General features: G+C 36.2%; 1 protein-coding gene across 3 annotated transcripts in view; it reads right to left on the reverse strand.

The window, feature by feature from the left end:
• The window catches only part of LOC128990686 (CCR4-NOT transcription complex subunit 6-like), a 232,634-nt gene that overhangs the window by 210,625 nt on the left and 3,836 nt on the right, over positions 1-18,173 (reverse strand). For all 3 annotated transcript variants that reach the window (XR_008490555.1, XM_054413204.1, XM_054413203.1), the window contains exons 2-4: positions 12,032-12,160; positions 8,989-9,175; positions 6,585-6,760 (exon numbers count right to left, since the gene is read on the reverse strand). Coding sequence is in view for 2 of the 3 variants with exons in the window: in XM_054413203.1 (XP_054269178.1) it covers positions 6,585-6,760; positions 8,989-9,175; positions 12,032-12,160 (492 nt within the window). In the remaining variant the exon portion in view is untranslated. The remainder of the gene's footprint in view (positions 1-6,584; positions 6,761-8,988; positions 9,176-12,031; positions 12,161-18,173) is intronic.

Below are 18,173 nucleotides of genomic sequence, written 5' to 3' on the forward strand. Positions count from 1 at the left end.
TCGCCTAAGAAATGCGGAGGAGTTCAACGGAAAAATTTCGTGTTGGCGTTATACAGTATGGTTGAATAGTCCTGGATTGGCTATATTTTTTTAACAATATAGATCAAGTAGTGAGACTTGGTATATCAATAATAGCCATAAATATCTACTGTCTTAAGCTATTATCACTTTTTTATCCCTTAGGGGATGGACCACAAAGACTAAGACAAAATTCTTATATAATTTTAATACTATTTTACCTGTTTTTGAAATGGCGACCATACAAATGTATGCATTTTAAGCCAATTATGAATGGAGATGAGTGTGTGATGAGTGGAGCGATCTTGTTGTCCTGTTAGTGACTAAGGCCGACATAATCCTTAGACACAGCTGTTAATTAATAGTCCATACAGTCAATTAATAGCAGCAAAAGTCAAGTTTGGTATCAAATTAAAGGTTTTATTCATAAAATACATTGCCGCAAACCCAAACTCAAACGATTATGATGATAATAATGTTAATGATGTACCGGTAGCTAAAACGTATCGTTTGAAATTTAACAGCTGAAAATAAGTGAAATAGAAAAGGTTTTGGTTAAATCCATCATAGTAAGTACTAGTGCACTTGTTGCTACCTTCCCTCTTCGGTTAATGTATTCCTCTCAATCAGTTCAAACCTAGGAGGATTAAACATTAATGTTAATTAATGTTAAATCCTCCTAGATTCAAACCTGAAACACCCAGATCGAAACTCGCCTGTCGTTACTTTAACATTGCCTTATTTTTTTACTATATTTTTCAAAAAAGAAAGATTATATTTATTTACTTTGGATTTTAAAAATGTGAAAGTTTTATTTTATTAAAGATTTATGGTGATACGTAAATATTGTGGTGTAGTAAAGTATATTATATTGCAGTTAAGTGTTAAATTTTGAAATTTTAGGGTGAATCGAGATGAATCTTTTTTTATAACATGGGTCTCTCCTACCTTAACATACATACCAAGTTTCATAAACATCGGTTGGAAAAGTGCAAAGATAAATATTTGTATGTAAAAAATACAAAATGGTGGATATCTGGTTAACGAAACGATTTCGGAAAAAATGTTATCCTTGATTTTCTGTTTATTTTGACCCATGGAATTACTAGGTAAAGTATCGCCCCGCTTATTTTTAACACCCTGTTTATGATGTATTCTTATAAGTGAAAAATGTGAGCTGGTAATACAGAAAGATGTTTTATAAATAATATGAATGTACTGGTGATCTGTATATTCATCTTTTTCTTGTTCTTAGAACTGTAAATTAAAAGTCCACTCAGCAGTCGCATCGTACGATGTAGTTCTTTCCATGCGTTGCGAAATGCTAAATTTGCCGTCCTCTTCAACCCAAGTTATCTATTGAACCACTGATTGTAAAAAATTCAAAAAAATATATTTTACGCATCACACTTTTGGCTACAACTTTGCCACAAACAAAACCTCACTAACCCAAAAACAAAAAAAAATCTCGCATGCTAACTTTTTCATGTTAGAAATCACGATTTAAAACTATTTCACCATACATATCAATTTTTATTAATTAGATCGGTAAATAGTTTAAAGTTCCAACAAAATAGTCATCGAGTAGGACTAACCAAGAAGCTCTGTGCCAATTTTCAAAATTTTAGCACAACTTTAAGTACACCAAAACGCGAAATTATTGAAGTCATGCGTCGAGAGGACTATCGTTGTTTTTAACAAATTATACTTTTGACCTTCCGGCACTGTTGACTCAGCGAAACTGAACTTATATTTTATCTTATTTCGTTATATTAAAACTGCTGTTGCATTAGGTCAAATTCCCAATAAGTCAATTGCTTTAACATAGACCACGTTTTTAGCTCGGACTGTACTATTTGACTTACAGGGATTTTTGATCTACAGACACTGCAAACATTGTAGTTTTTGACCTAGCGGCACAGGTATAAATTATTTGACCTTCCGGGACTGTTGACTTTCTGCAACGCGTCCTTAATTAATAGCCCATACAGCTAATGGCAACTATGGGACCTACAGTTTATAGTGGAATCAGAACCACATTTTTCCTTGTAATTTTTACGAATTGGTCTAATTATCAGGATAGTACTGCGGATAGTCGTAGTACTCACTAGTGCGGACGTTAATCCACACCAGGGAGCATCGCATCCACAGTGCATCCCTATAAATGTTTTTGTTACTGACCTAGTAATTTGGTTTTTTTCCAATCCAGCAAAGGTCTTGTCCGATATCTTTGTCTCCATAGAGAATCTGTTTTACAAAACTTGTGTCCATTTTGTTTCTATATTTTTGTAAAAGTACACTATTTTAAAATAAACAGAAAATAATTTTATAGCCAAAATAAAAAATATGATGTTATCTTGCTAGCTGCTTTATTAAAAATCATTTATAATGCAGGCATTTAAACCTTCATCCTCTTTACAAGCAATCCAGAGGTTGAAGCCACATGAAATTGTGGCATCTGGCAACGCATCTCATCTATATATATAAAATCCAATGTATGTTTGTGTTTGTTTGTTTGTCCTTTATGGACTCCAAAACCGTTTGACAGATTATAATGAATCTTTCAGGCATTATTAAGCATTATTCAAGGATGGTTTGTGTGAAGTTTGGTGCAGATCCGTCAAAAGGGCTCCGCCCCAGTGACGAGATCGGCTTATTTTGCATATTTTCAGTCTGTAATGAGATATGGATTGATATTCTGGGGTGGGTGTGGACGAATTAATGAAATTTTAATCCTACAGAAGGGGGCTATCAGAGCTATGAACGGATCAGAGCCAGACGAGCACTGCAAGCCTCTTTTTAAGGATTTTAAGATTCAAACTGTAATAAATTTGTTTATTTATGATCTTGCCCTTTATATCTTAAAAAAACCCCATTACCTAAAATTCAATAACCATAATCACAACACCAGATTTAAAAATAGTGCCTTGTTAGAATCACATCGTCTGAGTAAGACTAGCAAGAGCCACATAGTGTTATCAACTAAAGTATATAACCTTTTAAAACACAATATTGATGCTTATCCGCAAGAAAAATTTAAGTCCTTGTTTTATAATTGGCTATTAGAAAACCCTTCTTATAGCCTGGACGATTTGTTCAAATTTGGCCAAATAAATCTTTGATTGTATAACCCTGCTGCTAACCTGTTGCTTTATCAGGTCCTTATATTGTTGTTTGTTTAGTCATTTGTACATATTTTAATTATTAAGCCCTCTATTGTTTTTTCAAAATATTGAAAGTGTTTTGATTTTGTTTTGTTTGACAATTGATGTATAATCATGATTTTGACTTTGTCGATGATCTAATGTATCCTTATGACAAATAAAGATTTTTATTATTATTATTATTATTATATTATTATTATTATTATTATTTTAAAACGAATAACAGTCATAATTTCTGATGACTTAAAAATATTCAACTCAAGATTATGGAAATACTCAAGATGCACATAACAGATCGATATAATCAACATTTATTGTAAATGTTGTTTTCTAGAAATAGCCTACTCATAGCCGTAATATGTTTCCAGACACATTATGTGTCCAAAGCAAAAGCCTAACAGCACGACTTCCTTCCCGATACCACCCTGAGCGATAGGGATCATTGAGATTCACTCTAACCTTTCCTATCCCCTTCATGGGCAAGTTTTCATTCCTTTTCTTTCTTAGTTTTTGTTTGTTTATTTTTTATAAATTTTAACGCCTATGTGTATCCCTGGGTTTTCCTATTTCCTTAACTACTTTTCTAAACGTCTCAATTGTTTCCTTGTCACTCATCATGTTTTATTTTCTTCTCTCTAGACCTACCTTATCCAAGACTTCTTCCTGTTCTCTCCTATTTGTCTCCTGAAGTGAACAATTTATAAATATGTGACTTGTGCTTGTGGTTTCTATTTCTCCACATCTACTTACTTCCTCTTACACCATGTGGAATCTTCACAAATTCGCCTTGAAATTGTCCATGTCCTGTGACAAACTGCGTTTCATAATGGCCCGTCTCCCAATCTTGTTCCAGTCTCTTTCTGATGTTAGGTATATATCCGAACGTTTACCGTTAAAACATAAAACACTCTGCACCCAACGAATTTGCCCCTCACCTAATATCTCCTTTATTCTGTTTCCGATGTAGTCCTACCCATCGATGTATAATAACTCCCGCCCTTCTTGTCTTCCAAAATCAACAGCTTATGCAGTGATTATCCAACAGTCCTAAATTGAATGTGAAATCTTCAGGCGGCTGTTGGAGAACACACTTAAACCCAACACGGAAGGGTGCTTGATGTGTTCAGCTATCAATGACAATAGTATTATTTTGTATTTTGTTCGTGTCTACCAGTTAAACGTCGTCGGCCTCCTCCTTTTGGCCGTCCTGGTCAACGTCTTATAGTCTCCTTATGTCAAACGTTTTTTTGGTTATGTTTTGATTTTGTTCAAAATTTTAGAATAACCAGCTGTTTCAAATATTAGTGTCAATTTCAAAGTATTCATCTGTTCAAATGTAAACAAACATTATTTCCCTAAGAATAACATGGGAACTTTGAGGGCCACTGGGGCAGAGCCCTGATGGAATTCCAAATTTTTTTTGTTTGATGGCAAAACTACATGCTAAGACCTTTCTAATGACATCTTGGACATTGTGATAAATAGCACCACCACTCCAAAACAATTATGACAAAAATATGCCTAGCGTATTAAATATATAGATACCACCCCTAAAGAGCCCTTAAGAGCATAAATATGCAGCATGATGAACACAGACCACATTCCATTTTCCTCTCACCCTTCATTCATTATCAGCTTGTAAGAAAAACACCAATGTGTACATCGCTGGCTTTGAGAATTGAGTTAAAAATATAAACGTATCTTTAAATCAAACAAAGAAACAAACTGTAAGACAACCCGAGATTAAGACTAAAGATTACCAGTATTGCTCAATATTTTCAAGCATAATTATTAGGGGTGTGCGAAGCAGCAAAAAACTTTTGATTCGAAGCAACGATTTGATTCAAAAGATTTTCGATTTGAAACGATGCAGCTCGATTCAAAGCAATAGCACATTTTTCTATTCATACTTGTCAATGGAGTGAAATGACAATAGGCTAATTAAAATTTACCACATTTGTGTAACACAAATTTTTGTTTATGTGGTCTAGTCATACATATGACATAGGCCTGAAGCAACGATTTGATTCAAAAGATTTTCGATTTGAAACGATGCAGCTCGATTCAAAGCAATAGCACATTTTTCTATTCATACTTGTCAATGGAGTGAAATGACAATAGGCTATAAAAATTTACCACATTTGTGTAACACAAATTTTTGTTTATGTGGTCTAGTCATACATATGACATAGGCCTATATATGAATTTTGGGTGAAAAACTACTTATTTTCAATTAGAAGAACCTGTATTGCTTGAAATATCAGTGAGCTGATTTACTTGCCTATTTCATAATTTTTACTTGCAGAATCATATTGTTAAGCATGTTACCTATTTTATAATATTGATTTTACAAATAAACATATGTTTTGGTGTAAATAAATAAAAACATTTTAACATTTGCAAGATGAATACTGAAACTTTCAACTTGTTTACATTAGCAGACCTACAAAAATACCAAATTTATCAGTCTAAAACATCAATCTTACTAGTAAAGTATCACCGTATCACGTAACAATTTTTCAGACTTGTGTTATTTTTAGAATGATTTTGGGGACTTGTTTTTGCTATGTTTACAGTAGTAAAACATGTCTCACACTGCAACAAAACATCTTATCATTTGCAATGTCAAAACAAAAAATTTTAAAACAATTAAAGCAATATTTACAACCAAAGAATTAGTTAAATTGAATGCCTACGCAAAGGAAACGCAAAAACAACGCGCTCCTGTATTGCGGGTATTGCATTGACTTTTTGCGGGCATTTTGTATATGGATACTGACTCCCTCGTGAATCGAATCGTTTTTTTATCAGCACTGAATTGAATCGCGATTCGATTCATCACACCCCTACAAATTATTGAGGTGTGTTTATTTGTTAAATGAAAGGCACTATCATGCTTTCTACTACATCGTTATGAGGTTGTTTAGGAACAACATGTACTTATCTGTTTGGACATTTCAGTATAGTATTTGAACATCTTATGGAATATACTTTATCTATTGCTATATGTTAGTGGTCATCGAAACCACCCGTAATTTTAACAAAAGGATTAGAACGAAAGGAAGTCTAAGATTTACACTCAGTAGGAGTTTGGGTTGATAAACAGGCCTTGAAGGGCGTAAGATGTAGGTCTCACGGAAGCCTGAACCTTGAAGAGTAATCATGAGTTCCTTGAAACGATATGCAATGTTCAGTAAGCTCTTTATTGACTGTTAGCCTTAACCTACATTTATTTCACATAATATAAAACAAATCTAAACATTCTAACAGAACCTTTTCTTCTGGTGACTTATAGTCGCCCTGTTCAAGCTGACTACCCTCTGAGATCTAACCTTAGGTCAGCTACGTAGCTGGTCTAGCCTAGCCTCCACCATATAATGATAAGAAAGTAAATTCCCTTACCTTGTAAACTGTCCAGGAGATAGGTGATGAGCTTCTGGGTTCCGTTGGGTTCGCTGTAGAGCTTGAGACACTCCTTGGTCAGAGGGTTGCCGGCCAATCCGAGAATCTGAAGCTGGAAGAGTTTCCCTAGTTCGTATGGCAGTGCCCGAATATGATTATGATTTAATAACAGTTCCCTGAAACAAACATAGGCCTTTCATTAAACTATGGCTTTTAGTGTTATAATTTTTGGTGTTCAGATTGAATTAATACAAAAACTTATGTATTTCTAGTTTCTGAGCTAGGCACCAACTCAATTTGGCAAAAGGGGTTCAAAAAAGTTGATGGAAGAGGAGCCCAGCCACCCAGAAAGATTAATTGTACTATTATATTGGGATGGACGGGAAAAAAGTCATTCAAACCTAATTTAGAAACAAAGGTGTAGGCCAGAAAATTGACGTTCGTCAAATGGCAGAGTAGAATTTCAGCGGTTTAATTTATGGTATTTTTATTATAGAATATTTAACTTAACATGCCATTTTGTTATGATTTAAAGCAATCAATAGTTACAAAGAATGTTCAATATGATTCGAACCTCTCTAAAATCAACTTTTAGTTCTTATAAGATAATCTATTATTTTGATGGAAACAGCCTACTTCTGTCTTGCTTGGCTTAATGTTAAGCTCCCATGCCTGACAATATGTTTCCAAGATCCAAGATCTTTAATCTACTGAGGGGTGTCGTATGCATATACAGTATCAACATACTGAACTGGGTTTGGGGAAGATGCGCTTCACTATAGACATTAAATGACAGGGGGTACTGGCCTCAGAGGTAAAGAAAGCATCCTTATGCTCTTTGAAAAAGCTTCAACTTTGTCTTTATAATCATTAATATTTGACTGCCGTTTATCAAAGAGTAAAGTTTTGCATAAGTACAGTACATGAAAAAGTTTGCACCATTTAGTACTATGTGAAATACCCTTACCACATACATTATTATGGGTAGCTGTGAGATTAAGGAAGCAATACACCTTCTTTACCTTTAGGCCTATGTGAAATCTACCTTAAGGAAATTATATTAGGTCTCTTACTCGGTCAAGGGAATTGTGATCAGGTATATAACAGCTTGTTTAGATGACGATTAAGGATGGGGGACTTTTTGGGTGTAGCATGTTCCATGTCCCATTTACTGTCCAAAAAAGTAAAACATTGGTACTATTAAAGTACATAATTAAAATTACTGGAATCAATTAGGACTGTACGAAGTTCGGATGATAGAAAATTTGGATAATTGGACTCATACTGAAATGTAGAGTAAGTTATTTGACATAAAATAGGCCACGTCGAGTCAAGCTATTAGCATAATACGTCTGTACCAATTTGGCAGTCAAATAATTCACACTTTCGCAGCTATTGGGGAGAACAATAATGATTTTCCATGACCACGAGAGATGAAGATGATGTCTACAAGGAGATATTCATGATTTTGTCACAATCCCAGAAAATGATGTCAATGTTTCCATGACCTTGGGAGACGATGATGATGTCTACATGACCGTGGGAGAGGTTTTGTGCCGCAATAATGTGTTCTGCCTTCATTACTGACGATTCTCATTAGCCTACTGTGATTTTAAATTTTTTAAATTCTTTCTGTAAGTGATTTAAATGATCGGCGATTTGGATAGTTAGAGTTCTACTGTACTATAAAATACAACTGTGAGGGGTAGAAGATATGCAGCTATGAAAAGTTGCTAAATAGTGTGGCATACAACACACTAAAACAATAAGAAAGGAGAGTCAAGGAAAGGTTAGGAAAGCCTGGCACGTAGTTACTGAGTAGTAAGGGCAAGCAAAAGGGTTTGTCTTGACACTACACTATGGTGTACATTCATACTACACAAAAATAGCAGGCAATATCATGATACTCGATCGTCCACCGGGAGGTTCGAATAACACAAAAGTTTGTATGACACAAGGTCATATTGAGACTCTGTCCTAGGACGCTAGGCACGAGCCCGGGATTGTTTTTCACATTACTTCAAGCTAGACCTAGGGGTTGCGGCATTATCACTTAGATAAAATCCATTGGTGATTTGGCAGGATTGAAACTTGAACATCAGGTACCGAAGTCCCGTGTTCTAACCACTAGACCAGCTCGCTCCCCCAGCTCGCACACATTGGAGTCAATATACTTTAGAAACCCAACAAAATCTGCCAACCAATTCAGCCACTTTCCTTATATCGCTCCTGATGCAATAAAATAAGAAGAATTAAGACAAACAGCAATCGGCTTGCCCAAGACCACAGTAGCTTAGTCCCACCAACTAACCTTTCCACAGTAATTACTTTTGCTAACTTAAGTATCCGACCAGCTAACTCAGTTACTATTACCAAATTACTTGGACTAAAATTAAATACAAACCTGAGGTAAATGAGTTCCCCCAGTTCAGCAGGCAAGCTGCGGAGCTTGTTGCACGATAGATCCAGCATCCGCAGCATCGACAGTTGCTGGATCTCCGGAGGAACTCTTGTTAAATGGTTGTCATTCAGGTACAAACACGTCAGGTGGGAAAGACGCCACAAGTTGGGACTTAAATTTCTCACTGATCCTGAAACATTCATATCAAAATTATAACTGCTTCTCTTGCAATATTTCTTGCACAATTTTCTAGTTGTAAAATTCAACTCATCAGTGGTCCAATTTGTCAGTTGTGCTAGTAATCTTCACTATTATACAATTACATAGTTTCATTGTGTGTGTCAATATCAAAAGCATTTTGTTAGGGAACCGTGATTTATACTGTTTTTAGCCACATTTAGTTTTATTTTGACTAATACTTGCCATTAATGATTAATAATTGAAAATGTCACATGGTTAAATAAAATTGAACTTTTGTTTACGTTCATCTAAGAGCATGTTTTATTTTATTATCTAAGAAATTTAACTATTAATTTTGAACACATCGAGATAGGAGAATTTTGCAATTATTGAATTAAACATAAGCAATAAGGGGTTGTCTCGATAAACAAATTTTGGAAATTGTTGAACACCCACTGCTTCCTATAGCAAATGTTAATCGTCTGCCACCGTACCGCGACCAATAATAAGTAGACCGATAAGTAACATGATTAATAGTAGGCCTAAGGCCTACTTAAATTTTTAAATGATTTTCTTGCGTTGTGTCTATATGTGTATTTATTTGAATGTTATTGACGAGTCTACAAATGCATGAATGCTTGAAAGATCATTTGACAATGCCTGAATAGGTGAAACGTGTAGTGAGTTTGACAGTTACTTCGTTGGACTGTCGATGTAAAGGTATGTACCTTGTAATAGTCAAAGTTTACCCTCTTCCCACAGAAATCCTACAACATAACGTGGTTCATACACAGGGTGTCTACTACATTCTGGATAAAAAATTCATGGACAATTCCCGTACATTTAAGGACACTTTGCCGTAACCTTTGTCGGTGTCATTAGGCCTACCGAATAATTTTCCTGATTTGTCAAACTGTATTAATCTTGTTATTCACTGTAGTTGTACCAGAGAGAAAAGTAAATAATAATAGATAAGAGTTAAAAATTACAAAATAGAAATTTATTAAAAGTAAACAAACATAGGCCTACCTATACTTTAGGTAAAGCTTTTATAGTGTAACAGAGAAACGCAATCATTGTCTCCTGCGATAGCGACAAATATCCCCATCAGTCACATAAACTTCATAACATAGCTTATCCGATCCAGGCGGATTAATTTGGCATGATTCGCCCTGGCACAACGTTAAGTTCTCGACTACTTTAGAAAAAAAATCTTTAATGCATATTGTTACTCAATTCTTAGTACAAAATCAAGGTATGGTAAGCGGCTATTAATAAGCAATAAGCACAGAGTAAGATTATTGTATTTTCATTTGCAAAGTTAATATCGGCACATAGCAATCATTAGTTGTTCATCTTAGGCTCAATTACATTTTCTTAATATATTTTACAGCTCTTTCAAGAATCAAAATACCCAGGCCTAGACCTAATTATTTTGGAGGGCCTATATAAACTGAGTAACAAACAATGAGGTTATAATAGCAGCGAAGTCACTATCATCATTGTAGTTCATAAGATTTTGATTGCTTAAAGCATACAACTCAATAAATAAATATATGGGAAAAAACATTGAAACCTGAATAGCCAACAATATAAGACAAAGATACAGAAAATGCAATGACATAATTTGAAACCAAGCAGGCCTACATAGTGATAAAACATTAATGCTAACAACAATGCTTGTGGTTTTGTCAATTGAAAGATAAAATGTCCATAAAAAAAGAGGTTAACTTACAAAATAAGACTGTAGATTATTTACATGTTTAATATGAAACCATAAACAGTTTTATGGCACTAGGCACTGGCCGCGGCAAATTGAATCTTCAAGCCGAAAGTACAAGTAAGAAGTGAAATTTAACAGCCATTATAAAGCTATTATTTTCACGATAAAATAGGTTTGAGATCTAATAATAATTACCCTAGTAATAAAAAAAGAAGTTGTAAAGGAATAAAAGTGATACAACTTTTATGAGCTAGCTGTTGAGTCAACAGTTCTTGGAAGTACTTGACTTGACACTTGATTGTCGTGATAAAATATTAATGGGTTTGAGATTGTTAATGGGATTTTTATTGCATAATTACTCTAGTAATAAATTATGAAAATGTAAACAAACATCTGATAAACCTTTTATGTGCTCCTAACCAACTAGCGATCAATAAAATTATGGCCCATTAAAAATTTAAGGACATAGTCTGGCATTTAAGGACAATTCCCGTACATTTCATGGCCAGTAAAAATTTAAGTACAATTCCCGGTTTCCCCGGATTTCCCGGTTGGTAGACACCCTGATACATGGCAGGAGCGTCTACTTTCCCTCAGATTGTTTTGTTACAATCGAGTTAAATCGAGCAGTATATAGATTGTGAATCGTCTTCTAGTCTTTCTGAGGAGGAAGATAATAATTTAATATTTAAGGAAAAAAAATTATAATGAAAAGGGAGGTTATATTTGTTTTTGTAAATCATTAAATTAGCCAAAAATTAGGAATTTCTAATCAGGTAGTGCAATTTTGGTATGCCAATGGGTCAAAATGATTACCAAAACTTAACTGGCTTCCCAAGATTGGAGTTATTTGTGCAACAAAATAATGTGTTGTCTATGAAATCAATCATTCCTTGAGAGCATCAGAGGTCAATGTATCGGATATCAAGAGTAACGCAGCAAAATCTTTACTTACATCTATACAAGCATAATTCAACAAAATGGCTGAAAACTGTGCCTGAATCTGCTGTAGAGACAATCTTAGAACCAAAATGTAGAGGCACTTTGTTAATATGTATAAATTGTCAGTAAGTAACGAATTTGAATGAAATTAAATTGAATGGGTTTTCAAATGAACATTATTAATACGTCTGTTTACTGTACCTGTTATCTCCAATTCTGTCCAGATGCTTTTCTTCCCAGTGGCAGCTTCTTCGTGAGACATGATAACGTGGTTTCGCCTTGGATTAGTGTTTTCATACTTTTCTTTGACACTACGAGACATTCTAAACACTGCAACCATAAAAAATCATTAATACTGGAACTAAGAGTAGAGTAAGATATATATATATGGTTTTTTGGATTATTTTCAACATTGTTATGGTTTAAAATGGATCAAATTTGCAGCAATTCATGTGTAGGCTACGATTCCTTGTTGTAAAAGTTGGCGTGCATGCTATAATTTCTTTATTCATAATAAATTGTAATATCGGCAAATTTCAATTGAAAATAAATTTCAAAAAGCTTTAAGAAAAAAAAACAGAATATTTCACTGACAAGTACGGTAGCTCTGCCAACGGGATTAACTCCAGTCATACACCTATAAGCCTACTTAAGTTGGTACCGGTACCAACATTGGCTTAGGAAAATAATTCAATAATTGTGGAGGGAGATTTAAGAACACATTTCAAACACCAGTTTAGTTACCTAGCAAATTTATAGGAGCAATATAGATTGTTTGTTTACAAGAATTAATTACAAGATGTGTGCAGATATTAGGTAGGCCTAAGTGCCAGTTGCTGACCTGACAGCCAAAATCATTAAGGTTTTGTTAACCTAGAGAGGTTAGGTTAGGTAGCATAATGTTATCGTTATTTTACCACGTCTAAATAGCCTAATACTAAAATTACCATATTAAGTGAGGGATTATCATTGCACTGTGCTATAGTTCGGCCGCTTAGAAAACGACCTGCGCGCTAATGCTAAACCAATGCTGGAGGAGGTCGCTTTCTAAGCGGCCGAACTATAACTGCAGTCTCACTGTCAATGACCTGTATTTGCCAAGTTGAGGAGAATTTGACGACAGTTGCCGTGTGACTTACGACCGTGGGAATGGCGGGAATCAAAACTCTAATCAGGGTGTACTTAGATAACTAACCTAACATCACTACTGCAGCGCACAATTATAAATAATAGGTAGGTACTCTGTATGACAAAAAGCACCAAAAAGTTATGAAAGACATTCCAAAGCGAGATTGTATTTTAAAAAACTCCATTTTTAAACTCGGGCTCAATTAACAGATACCTAGCACTGATATGACTATCCAATAATTTTGAACATAGTTTACCTTAAAGTGTTTATTTATTTATTTATTTATTTCCCAACGGTTTACACCAGTTTACAAGAATGTATACAATATTAAAAGATGGCAAAATACATGCAACAGTGAGTGGTAACAGCAAGAACATAATTAATGAACAAAAATTAACAAGTAACAAGTAACAAGTAATAGATACTATATAATAACAATCTTGAATAACAATAACAATAGCAATAACAAAAATAACAAAATAGACAAGGAAAGACGATAAGTTAACAATATAAATTAGAAGCAGTGAAGATAGTTTTGGATAATAGTACAATGTGGCAAAAAATTTGATTTTACAAAAAAAAAAACATGACATGAGAGGTGATACTTGGCAGCAACAACAGGAACGATTAATTCGACTAGAGCTAAGGAAGGTGAGATTCTACAGTTAGTGACTAGAATTATTATCACATAAGCAGGGAGGCGACCTTTCTCCGGAACGAGGACAATGAGTCGTGGAAGAAGTCCAGGTGGATTGCGACATCACTCCCAGTACGTAGAAGTCTCGAAAGGCCGCTGTTAGCTGCATAGTAGGTGGGTTGGTAGCGTCTACGGAATATCGTTTTGGAACGGGTTCCTGTTGGTATATGCAAGTGGATGCCGCAGAGTAGATCCGGACAGTCCAGGAGCCCATTAACCAACTTGAAAAGTGTCAGTAGGTCCGAGTGTTGCCGCCTCACGTGAAGAGGGGTGAGTCCAAAAAGAGATTCGACCTCACTCACAGGAGTACGTAGGTAGTCAAACCCAAGCCTACATCCAAGAAGTCTGACGAAGCGGCGCTGGATGCTTTCCAACTGGTTAATGTGGTTCAGTTGATGAGGGGACCAAATTGTGGAACCATACTCAAGTATTGGACGAACAAGGGCTTTATATAAGGTCACGAGAGTAAGGGGAGAGTTGAAACCCTTTGTTGATCTTAGGATGAATCCAATCATGGAGTTTGCTCTTGCAGTGATGTGCGTAATGTGCTCCATTGGATTTAGAGATGGTGTCATAATAACTCCCAGATCTTTAACTTTGGAAACCCTCTTCAGAACTGATTCATTGAGTGTGTAGTCGTGTATTAAGAAGTCCGAACCCCGTTTGAATGAGATAACTACACATTTGTCGACATTCAACTGCATAGCGTTATTTTTGCACCAGTCTTCAATGTTGTTGAGAGAGTTTTGGAGATAAATTTTGTCACGGTCACTTGATATCCTACTAAAGACCTTCATGTCATCTGCAAACATGAGAAATTTTGAACCTATTACAAACTTGATGTCATTTATGAATAGGCTAAAGAGTAACGGGCCAAGGTGGGACCCTTGAGGAACACCAGACAATACTTTGAATGGGCGTGATGAACTGCCATCGCACTTAACAATAAGATGTCTTCCTTTTAGGTAACTATCGATCCATTTAAGCAGGGAGCCACAAACACCATAGCCATCAAGCTTAGCTATCAGAAGGCGATGATTGACCTTGTCAAATGCCTTTGACAGGTCAAGATAAATGCAGTCTACTTGGCAGGAGTCAACGAAGGCACCCATGATAACATCTTGAAATTCAAGTAGGTTGGAGATGGTGGATCGGGAGCGAAGGAAGCCATGTTGCTCAGGAGAAATGCATTTACGCAAATTAAAGTAAAGAAAATCCAGTACTATGCTCTCGAAGACCTTCGCTATTGCAGACAAAATTACAATGGGTCTGTAGTTTTTGGCATCATTCCGATCGCCTGTCTTGAAAATGGGGACGACATATCCAATTTTAAGGCTGTCAGGAAATACTCCGGTACTCAGCAGAGCCTTGAAAAGTATAAACAAGTGGGGTGCAAGAATAGGTGCACAGTGTTTAAGTATAAGAGGAGGAATATTGTCTGGACCAGCTCCTTTGTTTGGATCGAGATTTTCAAGCTTACGCTGTACATCCATTGGAGAAAACAAACACTGGGAGATGCAGAAGTTCCAACCAAAGTCAAAGGAGGGGACAGCAGGAGACGCATCACTGAAGACAGATGAGAAGTGGTTTGCAAATAGCTCACATGTGTCCTCCGCAGACTTGGCCACTCTAGAGCCAAGGGCCATATTTGATGGAATTGTTGGGCTGCGTTTAAGACTGCCAACATGTGACCAGAAGGATTTTATGTTCCTTGGAATATCGTCTTCAACCTTTCTCGTGTAATCAGTGTAACATTTCCCGGCCATGTCTTTACATCTTCTCCTCAACTCTCTGAACACTTCAAAGTGATTAATGCTGAGAGATGATTTATATAGCTTGTGGGCAATTTTCTTCTTTATCACGAGTTGTTTGAGATCATTAGAGAACCACTTAGGAAAAACTGCAGAAGATACCCTTTTCACTGGAGTGTTAGCACTGACGATTTCGTTGATGTTGCGACAGAACTCATCAAATGCGGGAACCACAGCCGAAGAGGGATCCAACAGGGGAAGATTCAGCGTTTGCAGTCTGTGGAAAACAGCATCAATGTTGCATTTGCGGTAATCACGCAGAAATCTTACTTTTTTTGATAGAATAGTGGTGTGAAGTTTAAGCTGTACGGATAAACAAGGATGGTGTATGTCTTCAAGCAATAATGCCTCTTCCGCTGCAATAACTTCACTGGATGAGATGGAAGTAAATACTAGGTCAAGTATAGCTCCCCGATAGTTTGTAACAGAGTTAATTTGCTTTAGAGAGTGTAGGGTAGCCATACTGGTTAAGCAGCGAGACGACTCGGAACCAGTCAAGACGTTCGGGTCAGTAGCATTTACAGCTTCAGGAAGATTGAAGTCTCCTAACAAAATAATCTTTTCGTGTAGTCCAGACCAAATGATAGCCTCATCAACGACATTGCAGAAGTCCGAGTAGACGGAGACGGGTTGACTTGGTGGAATGTAAACACATCCAACGAGGAAACTACTGGCCGAAGATGAACAGGAAACGAATAGACATTCTAAGGCACATTCAGGATTAGGTAGAATATTTACACTTGAAATTGAGTTTCTCACTGCAATCAAAACACCACCACCACTTAATTTTGAACTTGTGGACCTAGATCTGTCGCTTCTGTAGATATGATAGCCATGAAGTCCCAGTTCAGAGTTGCTGATATCATTAGTTAAGTTTGTCTCCACTAGGGCTATTATATCGTAGGGGGACGTTGAAACGTTTATAGAGAGCTCAGTCATCTTTGATCTAAGTCCATTGACATTCTGAAAATATACATTTAGATTTAATGGTGCTCCGTTGGGATTTGAGAGTTTTTTGGAGGCTTAGGGTTGTTTGTTATTTGAGGAACATTATTAATGTATCTGATTGTAAGTCCCGTTTCACCACGTGCCTTACGTTCGTCTAACTCAGAATTCAGGGACTTAAGGTGATTTAACTCACGGGGAGTCCTGTCTCTTGACAGTTTTACTGATGCAAAGACCGGGTCGATTTGGGCTGCAGATTCTGGGGAGAAATTACCAATGACTTTAGACACGTCAAAGGAGTTAGACATAATAACCTTGAGAGGTCTTGGTTTAACCTGTAGCTTTTTCCCAACTCGAAACAGCTTGATGTCTCCGGGTGTAAAGTCGGTGAGTATGTTTGATAGGAGTTTGTTGGTGAGATCGAAGTCGTGACCCTTCTTCACATCTACATTTTTATCGCCAGACTCTACCAAATTGAAAATCATAAGGTTCCTAGAGCGCCGAGCACGCTCATTCATCTCCGCTATTGCCACTTCGACTGTATTGGAACTATCGCTGGACTTGACAGCATCAATCTTCTGCTCAACAGTTGTGATTCTAGATTCCACATTTTCAACACGGGGTTCGAGGGCTAAAAGGCCAGCTCGTATACCTGATACTTCAGTTTTTATATCAACAATATCCCTTGAGATTTCTTCAATTTTATTCACTTTACCCAATAGGGCATCTAATTTTGACAGTACAACAGTCATTTGGGAGGAGAGTTGTTCATGGGGAAGACTCTTGGAATCGATGCAGTCAGTTCTAGAACAAGACCACGGTTCCTTGCTGTTACCACTAATTCGCTGATACTCCGACTTTGTCATGCCCAGGCAGCCTCTGTGGAACCATCGCTGACATTTTCCTTCACATCCCACACCTTCTTCGGAGTCTAGGACAGTCTTGACACAAATAGGGCAAGTGGTGGTCATATTGAACATTACTCTCGATATAAGAGTTTAATATGCTTGATTTTGTTACGATGCCAGTAGAGCGATGGTACCAGTAGCTACTCAATTCACCACTGGTAGCCACCCGCAAAATTTTCTCATCGGTAATAATGTTAAATAGGCAGAGTTTTTGCGTATAGTGATAATGGATATAATCAACGATGAAATACAGAAGGCTGTGGATAAATTTATGTCAAAGTTTCGTCTGCCTGGTTCAATTCCACTGTTCCAAGATAGTGTTATTGAATTGAGGTTAGGCTACAACTTGATGTGGTGATTGGCAAATAGGGCTGGGAAATTAATGGGTTACGAGACGTAGTTAGCTCGGAAAAATTGTCGGTTATTACTTTGGTACACAGATCTTACTTCAAAATTTTGTTCCTGAAAATCCGGGTGCGAGTTGATAGCTAAGTTCGGTAAATAAGCTATTTATGTTCTAAGGCTGCTCAGACTAGAACATTACAAGTGGGGATTTACCCCACGTGTTAACAGGCTACAAAGAAATATAATAATAATTATTATAATTATTATTCATTATCATTATCATAGCAGATAAAGTACGTAGCTCATGTACGCTAATATACAGTAATATGGGCTAACCAAACCACTTCATAAAATAATTTCATAAATCAAAAATAGTTTATGAACTGTATAGTCAGTACTTTAACAGTGAACGATATCGCATTGTTAGCCTACCTTTAGAAACAGACAATGTAATATTAAAAGAGAATTGAGAACGGCAACAAATTGTTAAGTTAGAGGTTAGCCTAAA

The sequence above is a fragment of the Macrosteles quadrilineatus genome, unplaced genomic scaffold (assembly GCF_028750875.1).
Source record: "Macrosteles quadrilineatus isolate MER2022 unplaced genomic scaffold, UCM_ALF_1.0 Scaffold_3__2_contigs__length_128488019, whole genome shotgun sequence".
Classification (NCBI taxonomy): Eukaryota; Metazoa; Arthropoda; class Insecta; order Hemiptera; family Cicadellidae; genus Macrosteles; species Macrosteles quadrilineatus.